The 12,181-nt window shown below is 50.5% G+C and overlaps 1 protein-coding gene across 1 annotated transcript; it reads right to left on the bottom strand.

Annotated features, from left to right (window-relative positions):
* Positions 1 to 1,075: 1,075 nt before the first annotated feature.
* Positions 1,076 to 11,110, bottom strand: LOC123795590 (uncharacterized). The gene is made up of 6 exons (XM_045802433.2): positions 10,889 to 11,110; positions 10,497 to 10,620; positions 8,553 to 8,767; positions 7,831 to 7,901; positions 7,471 to 7,575; positions 1,076 to 1,323 (listed from the first exon to the last, which is right to left on the bottom strand). The coding sequence occupies exons 1-6, from the start codon at positions 11,108 to 11,110 to the stop codon at positions 1,149 to 1,151; spliced, it is 912 nt and encodes a 303-aa protein (XP_045658389.2). The 3' UTR covers positions 1,076 to 1,148.
* Between the last annotated feature and the right edge of the window lie 1,071 nt (positions 11,111 to 12,181).

The raw sequence follows: 12,181 nt of genomic DNA, 5'->3' as shown, positions 1-12,181 counted from the left end.
ATTATCCATCCCCCCTCTACCCACTACTCCTCAACCGTACCACTAGCCAGTCACCCAAAGCCAGTTGTCCTTGCCCTTTCTCATCTCATGGCTGCCTCCTTCTCATTTTCTAGTTTTCAATATAAAGGTCATCTCCTCAGAGATGCCTACCCTAACAGCCCACTGCACACATGTCCAACTCAGCTCACACAGGACTTACCACAACTTATAACCCTGTTATTAATTAGATCTATGCACTGGTTACACACACACACACACACACACACACACACACACACACACACACATAGGAGGATAGGATGTAAGCTCCTTAAGGGCAGGGACCCCAACCACCTGGTTTATTATCTCCAGTCCCAAGCAAGGTGTGGGGCATACACAGGGCTCAGTGAGTATCTGCTATGTCCTGCAGTCACCAAGCATTTTGTGAGGACTCACATATCACATGCAGGTTGGTGTGTGAGACAGTAGTAGTGTTTCTGAAATTTCTTAGGGAGGTGCCAAGTTGGAAACTAACATACCAGCTTGTTTCCCTCCAGGGAGGAAACAGATCATTGTTTCTAAACCCACACCCAGATAAGGCTTGAGTTTAGGGGCCAAGTGTAGGAAAAAATGGTAGATTTGCAACTCAGTGGGGTCAAGCGAGGCCCAAAGGGGCCACAGAGTCACTGTAGGGAAGGGCAGCACTGTCTCATCACTCATTTCTCTTTCAAAGCGCTGTGGCTGGGGTGCCTGGGTGGCTGTCAGGAAAGCGTCTGCCTTCAGTTCAGGTCATGATCTCAGGGTCCTGGGATCAAGCCCCACATAGGGATCCCTGCTCTGTGGGGAGCCTGCTTCTTCCATTCCTCCCCACTCATGCTTTCTCTTGCTATCTCTGTCTCTCAAATAAATAAAATCTTTTTTAAAAATACCGTGGCTGAATTCCCATGTTAGAGTGCAAGCAAGGGGACTTCACAGTAGCACTGACCTGACCAATTACTGTATGCAGGCTCAGGCCAAGGGGGCCTCAGGCTTGCACTACCCTGACCACCTCTTCTGACTGGAGGATGCCCACGGGATTGGATTGTACAGCCTCTAGGGAGCCCATCACAAGTAAGGCACCTCCATGGGAACTTTATTCATTCCTCTAGCCATGGTCTGTAGGGAAGAGGTTATGTGCCCCTCTTGTGGGGCACAGACTCTGTGCTGCTAGGGTCGTTCTCAGAGTCATCTTTGGGTCTTGGCACAGGCTGGAACTTGAGCAAGACAGGCGGGGTGAAGATGGAGGCCTTCACAGGAGGGAGTGGCGTCTCCTCGGTATTGGGGGAGCCACTACAAGCCGAGGTCCTGTGCAGGAGACAGCCAAGACATGTCCATGAGGTGAGATACTGGCACAAAGAGCCATCAGAAGTACACATGACAAAACTTCAGGCTGTGGGATGGCTCTCAAGACATTTCTACTTCCAGAACTCTCTCCCACAGATGGTTGTTCCAGGCTGTTCATCACAGCAATGTTTGTGATTGTGAAAACCTGGAAACAACCTAAACATTCCTCAGGGAATGGCTAAAGGAACCATGGATGCCATGTGGCAGACTGCTCTGCAGCTGTTGGAGGACTGAGGTAGTCTGTATATCCCAGCAAAAAAAGATGCCCCAATGGTACAGTAGTGAAAAAAAGCAAGTTGCTGGGAAGTACATGCAATATGGTCCTGCTCTGGTTACAAAATTAACCAGTGTATTTGTGTGTGTGTGTGTGTGTGTGTGTGTGTGTGTGTGTGTGTGTGTGTGTGTGTTAGAAGGGTACACACAAAACTCTTAGCAGTGGGACTCTTAGCAGCAGGGGCCTCTTATATTTATGTGTTCATTTCTCTATTGTGAACTTTTTCCCATAGAACATGTCCTACTTTTGGGCTGTCTGGGTGGCTCAGTTGTTAAGCGTATGCCTTCAGCTCAGGTCATGGGTCCTGGGATCGAGCCCCACATCGGGCTCCCTGCTCAGCAGGAAGCCTGGTTCTCCCTCTCCCTCTACCCCTGCTTGTGTTCCCTCTTTCACTGTGCCTGTCAAATAAATAAAATCTTTAAAAAAAAAAAAAAGAACATATCCTGCTTTTGTAAACTGTTTAAAGCCAATTAAAAATAACCCATTTTTGACGATAGCATCATGAGAACACAGCTCACTCAGAAAGCAACACATAACAAGAGCCTAAAATTGTCCCCATCAGTGCAATGTTTCAACGAGCAAGAATGATTGAGGAAATATCCCATCCATACAACGGAGCACTTTGCATCTCTTATTATTGGTGAATTTAAGTATATTTCTAAGGACATGAGAAGAAACACATTCCAGAGCTGGCTACAAAACTGCCTAACAGGACACTCCCTATTAGGTAACAGACCATATGTGTATCAACATGTATCCCCACGGGGCAGAGACAAATACATGCTAGTGCTGGTTATTTCTGGCAGTGGGACCAAGAGGGATTTGGTACGGCTTTTCTTCTCCTTGGTGTGTGGCTTTCAAATTGTCTACAGCAAATACATATTGTTTCAGAATCTGAAAAAAGAGTCTTTTTGAAAACTGTTCATACCATTTCCCTTATAATTCCACTTAGGAAATTCATCTGAAATTCAGGAACAGCTTAGCACTCAAGACCTCAACCCCAGCACTAACTACCCTGGTGGAAAAGACAAGTAGAAGCAGCGCATGTGCTCGTGGCTGCAGCCGGTGGAGTGAAGTGACGGCACTACCCACACAGGGTCTTGATTATGCAGCCAAGGAAGCTCCTCTTCGAAAGACCGTCAAGAAGTGGACCAGCCCCCACGGCCTTAATGATAAGTGACAAAGGCAACATAAGAAAATGACACTGTCTAATTGAATCACACCTTCATAAAACTATGCCTAGAAAAAGCTAGAAGGTATCCCGACAGCAACACTCTGATGGTGGTCCAGCCCTGGTGCGGGGCCCCACAATTCTGTGAGGATCTGGTGATGCCAACACCTGATTTTTACATTTTGCTTCATGACAACACTGCACATGTGTTTGCTGACAACCCCTTCTCTGTCACCCAGCAGTCAGTCACCTTCCTATCCCTTCATCCCACCTCCTTCTGATTGGCTAGCCTACTGCTTCCACTTAGACATAAACTCACAAATCTACAGATCATGAATCTACATGGATCTACAAATGTATAGAATCATGTTTATAATTTTATGTCTGCATAATATGCCATCAGTAGGCGAATGCACGCTTATGCTGTTTCCAGTTTTTTCTCCTTTTACATGACACTGCCCTAAACATTTCTATACACCATTGCTTTTTTCTTTACCTTAATCATCTCCTTGGGGCCAGTTTCCAGGACTGAAAAGACCAGAGCAAGGGCGCCTGGGTGGCTCAGTTGGTTAAGTGTCTGCCTTCGGCTCAGGTCATGATCCCGGGGTCTTGGGATCGAGCCCCACATTGGGCTCGCTGCTCAGCGGGGAGTCTGCTTCTCCTTTTCCCTCTGCCACTCCCCCTGCTTGTGCTCTCTCTCTCAAATAAATAAAATCGAAAGAAAGAAAGAAGAAAGAAAGAAAGAAAGAAAGAAAGAAAGAAAGAAAGAAAGAAAGAAAGAAAGAAAAAGAAAGGGGAAGGAAAGGAAAGGAAAGGAAAGGAAAGGAAAGGAAAGGAAAGGAAAGAAGGAAGGAAGGAAAAGAAGAGAAAAGAAAAGAAAAAAGAAAAGACAAGACCAGAGCAAAGCATTCCAAGACATCTATGGCTCCTGATGTTTTGGTAAACTGCCTTTCAAAAGGACTAACCTTATACTTTCGTGCTTCAAAAGACACCACTGAGAAAGTGAGAAGACAATCCACATAGTGGGAGGAAAGTTTTGCAGATCCTATGTCTGATAAGGGACTTGCGTCTTTGGCAGTTCTTCAAGATACAGACTTACCACATAGCCCAGCAATTCCACACTTAAGGGTATACTCCAGAAAACTGAAAACTATGTCTTCACAGACCCTTGGCCACAAATGTTCCTAACAGTATTCACAAGAGCAAAAAAGGGAAACGACCCAAATGTCCATCAACTCATGAATAGATGGAGCAAGTGCGGTGTATCCATAACAATGCAATACCATTCCACCGTAAGAAGAAAGTCAACCCATAGAACGTACGCTCCGAAAGGGAGCCCTGACGTAGCCCGTGGACTTCGGTGTGACTGCGATGTGCCAGGGCAGGCTCAGGGGCTGTGAACACACGCACCGCTCTGGAGGGCGTGCTGACGATGAGGGAACCTGTGCCCGTGGGGGGGCAGGGGCTGTATGGGGACCCTGTACTTTCCTATCAATTTTGCTGTGAACCTGAAACTGCTCTAAAAAAATTTAAGTCTTAAAAAAGAAATTTAAAAAACAGGAAATTCGTATGCTAACTCAAATTTAGATCAATTTTTTTAAAATAAAAAATAAAATAAATTATTCGAGGGGCACCTGGGTGGGTCAGTCAGTTAAGCATCCGACTCTTGGTTTCGGCTCAGGTCGTGATCTCAGTGTTGTGAGATCGAGCCCTGGGGCGGGCTCCTTGCTCAATACAGAGTCTGCTTGAGATTCTCCCTCTCCCTCTCTCTCCCCCCAACCAAAGCTCACATGCACGCACTTGCTCTCGCTCCAAAATAAATAAAATCTTTAAAAATAAATAAATAGGGGCGCCTGCGTGGCGCAGTCGTTAAGTGTCTGCCTTCAGCTCAGGGCGTGATCCCGGCGTTCTGGGATCGAGCCCCGCATCAGGCTTCTCTGCTGGGAGCCTGCTTCTTCCTCTCCCACTCCCCCTGCTTGTGTTCCCTCTCTCGCTGGCTGTCTGTCAAATAAATAAAATCTTAAAAAAAAAATAAATATGAATTATTCTGCCAATTAAAACAAACAATCAGGAAATTAAGTAGTAACACGTGCTATGACATGGACGAACCTTGCAAACGTTCTGCTAAATGAAAGAAGCCAGTCACGAAAGACCGTGTTATCGTACGGTTTCATTTATGTGAAATGTCCAGAACAGGCAAATCCACAGAGAAAGGAGGTTAATGGCTGCCTAGGGCTGGGGGATGGAGGAACTGGGGGTGACAGCTAATTGGTGCTAGGGTCTCTTTTTTTTTTTAATCGTAGTAAAATATACATAAAATTAACCATTGTAACCATTCCTGTGTACAATTCAGTGGCATGAGGTACATTTACAATGTCCTGTGGCCACCACCACTCTCTATTTCCAGAACTTTTTCAACACCCCGAACAGAAACTGTACCAATTGAGCAACAGCTCACTTCCTTCTCCCAGTTCCTGGTAACCTCTCATCTACTTTGTTTTAGGGACTCTGCCTATTCTAGATCTCCCATGTAACAGGAACCACACAATAATCTGTCCTTTCATGCTGGCTTCTTCCACTTGTTTCAACATTCTAGGATGTGGCTAGGTCGCATTTTGCTCATCTTGGATACACTGGGGTTGTCTTCTCCTTTTGGCCACTGTGATACTGGTGCTATGAATATTCATGAGCAAGCACCTGTTGGGCTCTCTACTTCAATTCCTTCAGGCACATGCCTGGGAGTGGGATCACCGGGTCATATGGTAATCCTGTGTTTAACATTTTGGGGAACCACCGTGCTTTTTTGCTACGGTGGCTGCACCATTTTACATTCCCACCAGCCACACGCTAGAGTTCCAGTTTCCCCACAGGCTCGTCAACACTTGTCATTGTCTGCCTTCACGATGACAGCCGTCCTAGCGGGCGCGACGTGGCATTTCACCGTGGTGGCCATCTGCATTTCCCTGACGTCTCACGACATGGGGCATCTTTTCCTGTGTTTACTGGCCATTTGTAAGTCTTTGGAGAAATGTCTATTCAAGCCCTTTGCCCCTTTCCTGGAACGGGTTTTTTGTTGTTGATTTACAAATATTTCCTCCCATTCTATGGGTTATCTTTTCACTCTCTTCTTTTTGACATGATGGAAACGTTGCACAAATGTGAATACATAAGAGGCCACTACAGTGGGCACTTTAAATGGGCGAATTCATACGATGCTATGCAAATTATCTCAATAAAAGAATTTTTAAAGGGACAAAGCCAATGTCTAGTGTTTTCACAGCAAAAATGAATCTCCTCCGAAAGCCTTGGTAGCACAGGATTCTCGTTCCTCGGGGCTTTGGGATAGGTACGAACCTACATCCCAACAACCTTAACGTGTGCGTCTTTCATTACTAAGGAAGCCAGAAACACTCTTCCAGGTTTGCTTACACTGTGGGTGTCTTCGTGAATAAGCTTTCCATCAACTACATTCAGAATCATCTTTACAGCACTGTGCAGGCTTCTAACATAAGAAGTCCCTTGCATGCACGCTCGTTGCTAGTGGGACTACGTGATGGTACAACCAGGCTGGTAGTTTCTTTAACACTAAACACATCACCACCCTATGATCCAGCAACCATGCTCCTCGGTAAGAGAGCTGAAAACTCACGTCCACACAAACCTGCGTGTAGATGTCTACAGCAGCTTTATTCATAATCACCAAAACTTAGAAGCCACCAAGATGTCCTTCAGTAGGCGGATGGATAAACTACAGCACACCCAGTGACTCAGCGCTAAGAAGGGACTAGCCAGCCATGAAGAGACATTACGGAGGAACCGTAAGTGAAAGAAGCCAATCTGGAATGGCTACCTACTGCAGGATTGCAAGATACGATATCCTGGAAAAGGGAAAATTACGGAGACAGTAAAAAGAGCAGGGGTAGTGAGGGGTTAGGGGAGGGGGAGGGATGAAGAGCTGGAGCGTGGAGGATTTTGAGGGCAATGAAACTATGCTGTAGGACGCTGTAATAGCGGACATCTGTCATCATACATCGACAATGCCAGGCGTGAGTGCAAACATATGGACTCTGGGTGATAATGACGTGTCAACGTAGCTTCATCAATTATAAGGTGGGGGATGTTGATAGCGGGGGAGTCTGTGCCTGCGTAGGGGCAGGGGGCATGTGGGAACTCTCAGCTCTTTCTCAGTTTGCTGTGAATCTAAGACTCTAAAAAACAGCTATTAAAAAAAAAAAAGTCATCTGATGCAATGAAGCAGCCAGTCTAAATACATACTTTGAAATAACACTCCACGGATGACATGGGAAATACTACCACCCTAAGGGGCAAAAACAGGTGATTAAAACCAACCAACCAACCACACATTCAGTAAATCCCTGCTTTGCAAAATACATGTGTATAAGCCTTAGGGGCCACCCACAGTTGATGGGATTGTTCCCTTTCTCGTGGGTCTCTGAGCTGCTTGTTTCCAATTCTCAGCATTTACAAACACTAGGCAGGGGGAGTGACTTTTCCAGCACCCGATTACATTAGGGTCTTTTCACAAAATGCAAAGGACCATCATACAGAACATTTTTCTGGCCCTCGTGCACACTGCCATAATGCCATCAAGCCAGGTAAGCCAGGACGATGTCCTGCCCGAGAGGCTCAGAGGCATGCTTACCAAGGGAAGCCAGGGCAATGGAGCTTGTGCGCGCTGTTTCCGGCCAGGTACGAGAAATGGAAGCCTCCAGGGTTGAGGACCAAGGGGGTCAGATCAACCATGTGTCTGCAAGACAGGGCGGAGAGGGGAACATCAGCTCTGGGCTCCTCCCCGGCAGGCCCTCCCACAGGGACTCCCGTTCACAGAGCAGACCTCTGAGCCTTGACTCCGTCCCCGTACACAATGGCAATAACAACCTCTCAGTGTTGTGGGGAGGACTAACAACAAGGTGGGGGAAACGGGAACCAAGCGTGGCACACATCGTGCTCCCTAAAATGCTCTCTTTTCATTTGCTCCGAGCCTAGAATCAATTCCTTCCACCTCTTTGGGTTCGATGACAGGCCAGCCCAGTTCAATTTCACTTCTGACCTTGCAACCTCCAACTTCTCCATCTGCAGGAAACAAAGGAAATCTTAGGACAAGCTTGGGGGCCTCACTGGGAAGAAAAATACCTTATACAAGAACTAGAGAAACTATGTGACCATCACTCATTCAACAAATACATCAAGGACATCCTTAGCACCCACCTCAAGCTTGGTGTTAGGCGGATGGGGACAGGATGGGGGCTGGGAACTGAGGGAGGATGGGGGGCTGCCTGGCAAGTGTGCGGGATAAGCAGGGGACAGGGGAAGCAGGCGGTTAGGAAGGCACTGCACAGGCACTTAGAGAGTGGCAAGGAGAACACCAGCCATGACGCGGAGCAGGCATGGGGCTGGAGATGTTGGGGGGTGGCCACGGTTCTCCACCTGTCCTTTGGGCACCCGAGCATTCTGCCCCGTGTTTTGGCTGCTGCCTTGCTCAGCTGAGGCCAACCAGGTGAAACTCCATGCCTCCAATCCTTCGACCAGAGCAGACCCCATTTTATCTGCTTAATCCACCAACATTCCACCCAAGATTTTGTCTCCAGATAGTGTTCTGCCACTTAAAACAAAGTTCTGACAGTTACTGCCGTGGGCCCGGGAGAGCCGCTGGGGTGGTTCTGAGCAGAGGGGCAGAGCCTGCCCCTCCCAGGACCACGTGGAACGGGGGATGAGCTCACTGACCGACTTGCTGGGCAGCGGAGGGAAGGGGCCAAAGACCCTAGGCATAGTGTAGACAGGGGGTGATGGGGCCACCACGGAGGCCATGGTGGTGGCAGGTGACGGCAGTGGTGGAGGTGGCAGCAACGTTGGTGGCAGGCATGGGGAGGTTGATCGGTCTCGCAAGAGGATGGGTTCTGGTTTCTTCAGTTTCGGCTTTCTTCTCTTCTTCTTGGCATCTGTAACAAAAGGGACCAATGAGTGCCTACCCCATGGCCAGAACAGGGTAGAGTGGAGGCCAAACAACGGTGTGGGTTCTTCACAAGGTTCCTCCCCCACAGGGCACAACGTTAGAATGCCTAGAGCCACCGCTGAGGGGCACCAACACGCACCATCTCACCCACCCCACAACTACCCCCATGCAGAAAGGGTAGTTTTGTCTCTCTCTTACAAGTAGAACTGGAAGCTCCCAGACAGGATCCACACCCCGACTGTCTGACTTCAAGGCCAGAATTTCAGGGGAAGTAGCAGAGTATCACCACCAAGGAGGGCTGGGCTTATCCCAGGCAGGTCAGGCTGCCACCTACCCCAAGCATTGTGGAAAGCTCCTGAGTCAGCCAGCACCTTCATGGGGTATCCAGGCCCTGGATGGTGAGTTTACCATCCTGGGGGTGTGCAAAGGCTGCTTTCTCTGTTAGGAAACCCTTCTGTAGGAGGTCTTACAGAAGTGGGCTCAGGGAGAGAATCTTTGAGTAGCAGGACTCTGGGGCCTGCCCCCTCTCCTCTTTCCACCTCAGGTTTTCTTCCTATATTCAATGCGTCTATTTCTACTGGACGCTAGCAAAGTGGGTATGAACAAGTGCCTCATACAGCCTATTAAAAGGGTTCTTCTAGAACGATGATCACCACCACCAGGGAGCACTGACCTGGAGGCTAAGAGCCCGGGCCCCAGAGCAACCCAAACCTGAGTTCAAGTCCAGACTCCACTGCTTACTATGTGACTCTGGGCCTCTATGTCCTCTGCAGTAAAATGAGTTTAATAGCACGGACACTACCTCAGGAGGCCAGTGTAAGGCCATGTAAGAGCTACACATACTGTGGGCCCAGCGGATGAAAAGGTGGTGTGGCGCACTCACACGCAGCAGCATGGGCGGTGGGACCCCCAGGTGAGCAGGGCCGCCTGACACAACGGAGAGAGCTGCTCCACCACCAGCTACCGTATCACTGAAGACAAACGCACCGAAAGAACTGAACCCGACTCTAATCAAGGCTTTAGAGCAACTGTCCAAGAAATACAGGCAGGGGGACAGGACAGACAGCACCAGTGGCCCCTAACCACAGATGTAAACCCAGAGTGGAATGCCCCAAAGGACAACACAGTTCTTCAAGTTGATGGCATGGGGGAGTGAGGTGAGGGCATCCCACCTCAAAGGGACTGCAACAGATGTGGCCATCCCTCACTTACCATCCCTTCGTGGTCACTAGTGTGGCCCCCTTCCATTCCACTCTCACAAGTGTGCCAGTGTGGACATGGAGTTTATGGCCATCCTAGTGAAAAGGAACTTCAAAGGACCTAACACCCAAACCAAGTATCAACTGATATTAAGAAATTGTTGTCAATAATATCCGGGTAACATTGTGATAACAAAATGTCTTTTTTTAATATATAAAAAAGCATTCTAAAGGATCCAGGAACACAATGATGTCTGAGATTCCCCCCAGAATGCTCCAGAAAAAAGAAGGGGGGGAAGTGAGAGTGAAGCAAGCTTGGCAAGATGGAGACAGTTGCTGAAGCTGAAGGGTGACCGGTACCAGTTTTGTGTATGTTCATTTTCACAATAAAAACTTTAAAAATAAACACCAAATTAAAAAAAAAAAAAAAAGGCGCCGCCAAGCACAGAACCAGGGACGAGGGAACGCGCGTCAGGTCCGCTGGGTTCCTGGAGCCTGGCAGAGGCTGGGCCTCACCCTGGGAGTAGAGGTGCACGCGGTGCATGCTCCTCTTCAGCTGCTCCAGGCGCTGGTGCATCTCCAGGGCACCCATGCTGTTGCAACAATTCAGCTCCCCCTGAACTGCACAGAAGAACTTCGCCTGCGACAAGGGGAGAGGCAGGGCAGGACGGAGCCAGACAGGTGAGACGCCTGCCGGCCGCACTTCCCAAGCGGGGCCCCCTGGGGCTTCTGGAAGACCCTACCCTGCCGCTCCAGCTAGGCCCGAAGGGGCCCTCCCCACCCAAACACCGGCCCCGCCCCGCCCCTAATGTATCCTCAGAGCTCCGCCCCAGAGGACAGCGAGCGGGAGCGGTGTGAGCACCCCCCACCGCACCTCCCCCCTCGGAGGCCCGCCGGCCGGCTCGCACCCAGAAGAAGGAGAGGAGCCCGCGCCCCTCGTACTCCGCCAGCTTGCCCTTGCGCACCACCCTCTCGGCCAGCGCGGGGTTGCGGTCGATGCTGCGGAAGAGGCGGCGCAGCGCGCGCTCCGTGTAGGTGGCCGCCTGCCTCTCGAAGTCCTCCTCGGAGATGAGCTGGCAGAAGGTCACACTCTGGGGGAACTCGCTGTCGAACTCGTCCAGGACCTCCATCCCAGAGGGGCTGCGGGCGGACCCGGGCGGCCTGGGGGCGGAGAGGCCGTCGGGGCGGGGCCACCGAGGCTCCAGGAGCGCCGACCCCCACCCTCCTCGAGCCGGGGGACAGGGGCACGTCCCGTGGGCCGGGGATCGGGTCGCCGCGGCCGACGGGGGCCATCGGGGCGGGGACCGCGGGGACGCACCTGCTCTCTGCCCCACAGCCGCCGCGCCGACGCAGCCTCCCTCCGCGTGCCGCCACCACCGCCCCGACCGCTCTAGCCAATCCCCCCGGAGCTCGCGAGCAGGGAACCAATCCGCGCGAGGCGGCCGCACGCGACAATGCCCCCGCTCTGAGCATGCGCTCTGAAGCCTTCGACGGGGCAAACGCTGCCGCGCGGGGCGGAAACCCCATCCTGCTGGCGCGTTGCAGGCCTTGGTGGGGGAGCGGGCAGTGGCCACGCGGAGAACGTGGTTAGCACCCGAACTCTTCAAACTTCTTTAAGGCTCTCACTGCTCCCCATTCCGCCTGCTCGGCCTCCCTCCTAGGGGTCTGTAGACAACACCAAGGGCTTCACTCAGCCCCTAACTCCTCTGGCCCCAGACTTCACTCTTTGTCTCCTGATTTACTCTTCAGCATCAAACCCACCACTCCCCAGCTTCTATCTTCTCTCTCAATACTCTATACTCAAACACTCGTGGTTGCTCTTCACCAGCATCTCCAGCTGCTCCTTATGCGTTTCAGAAGAGCCCATCTTCGCGGTACCATCTGGGGCGATCTTACCCCACTTCTTGGTCCCAACTCAGAGCTGACTTAACCAACTCTAACCTGCGTCTCAGGCTCAGACCTCCCCTGAATTCCAGAACCACATCCAAGTTTCTGCTGGGGACGTTTCTTGGGCGTCTCATGCTGAACATACCCATTTTGGCATACAGCTTCTTCCCTCCCAACCCCAAACCTGCTTCTCTTCTCCCTCTCCTACTTGGTCGGCGATGTCACCACCATCCACCGCAGCCACTCTGATAAGGGGGTCCACCCTGGATTGCTTCCTCTCTGTTGCTTCCACACCCCCTTTACCCCCATCAACC

This window comes from Ursus americanus, chromosome 30, assembly GCF_024610735.1.
Source record: "Ursus americanus isolate L20-20 chromosome 30, mUrsAme1.1.p, whole genome shotgun sequence".
In the NCBI taxonomy this organism is placed as follows: domain Eukaryota; kingdom Metazoa; phylum Chordata; class Mammalia; order Carnivora; family Ursidae; genus Ursus; species Ursus americanus.
Note: the sequence above shows the minus strand (reverse complement) of the source record. Positions and strands in the feature narration are given on the sequence as shown.

What these genes read in the sequence shown, in the direction of transcription:
- LOC123795590 (XM_045802433.2), bottom strand. Translation starts at nt 11,110, where the DNA reads ATGGAGGTCCTGGACGAGTTCGACAGCGAGTTCCCCCAGAGTGTGACC. An exon ending in GGCTCCTCTCCTTCTTCTGG is followed by an intron (nt 10,621 to 10,888) that starts GTGCGAGCCGGC and finishes CCCTTGTCGCAG; the next exon opens with GCGAAGTTCTTCTGTGCAGT. An exon ending in CGTGCACCTCTACTCCCAGG is followed by an intron (nt 8,768 to 10,496) that starts GTGAGGCCCAGC and finishes CTTTTGTTACAG; the next exon opens with ATGCCAAGAAGAAGAGAAGA.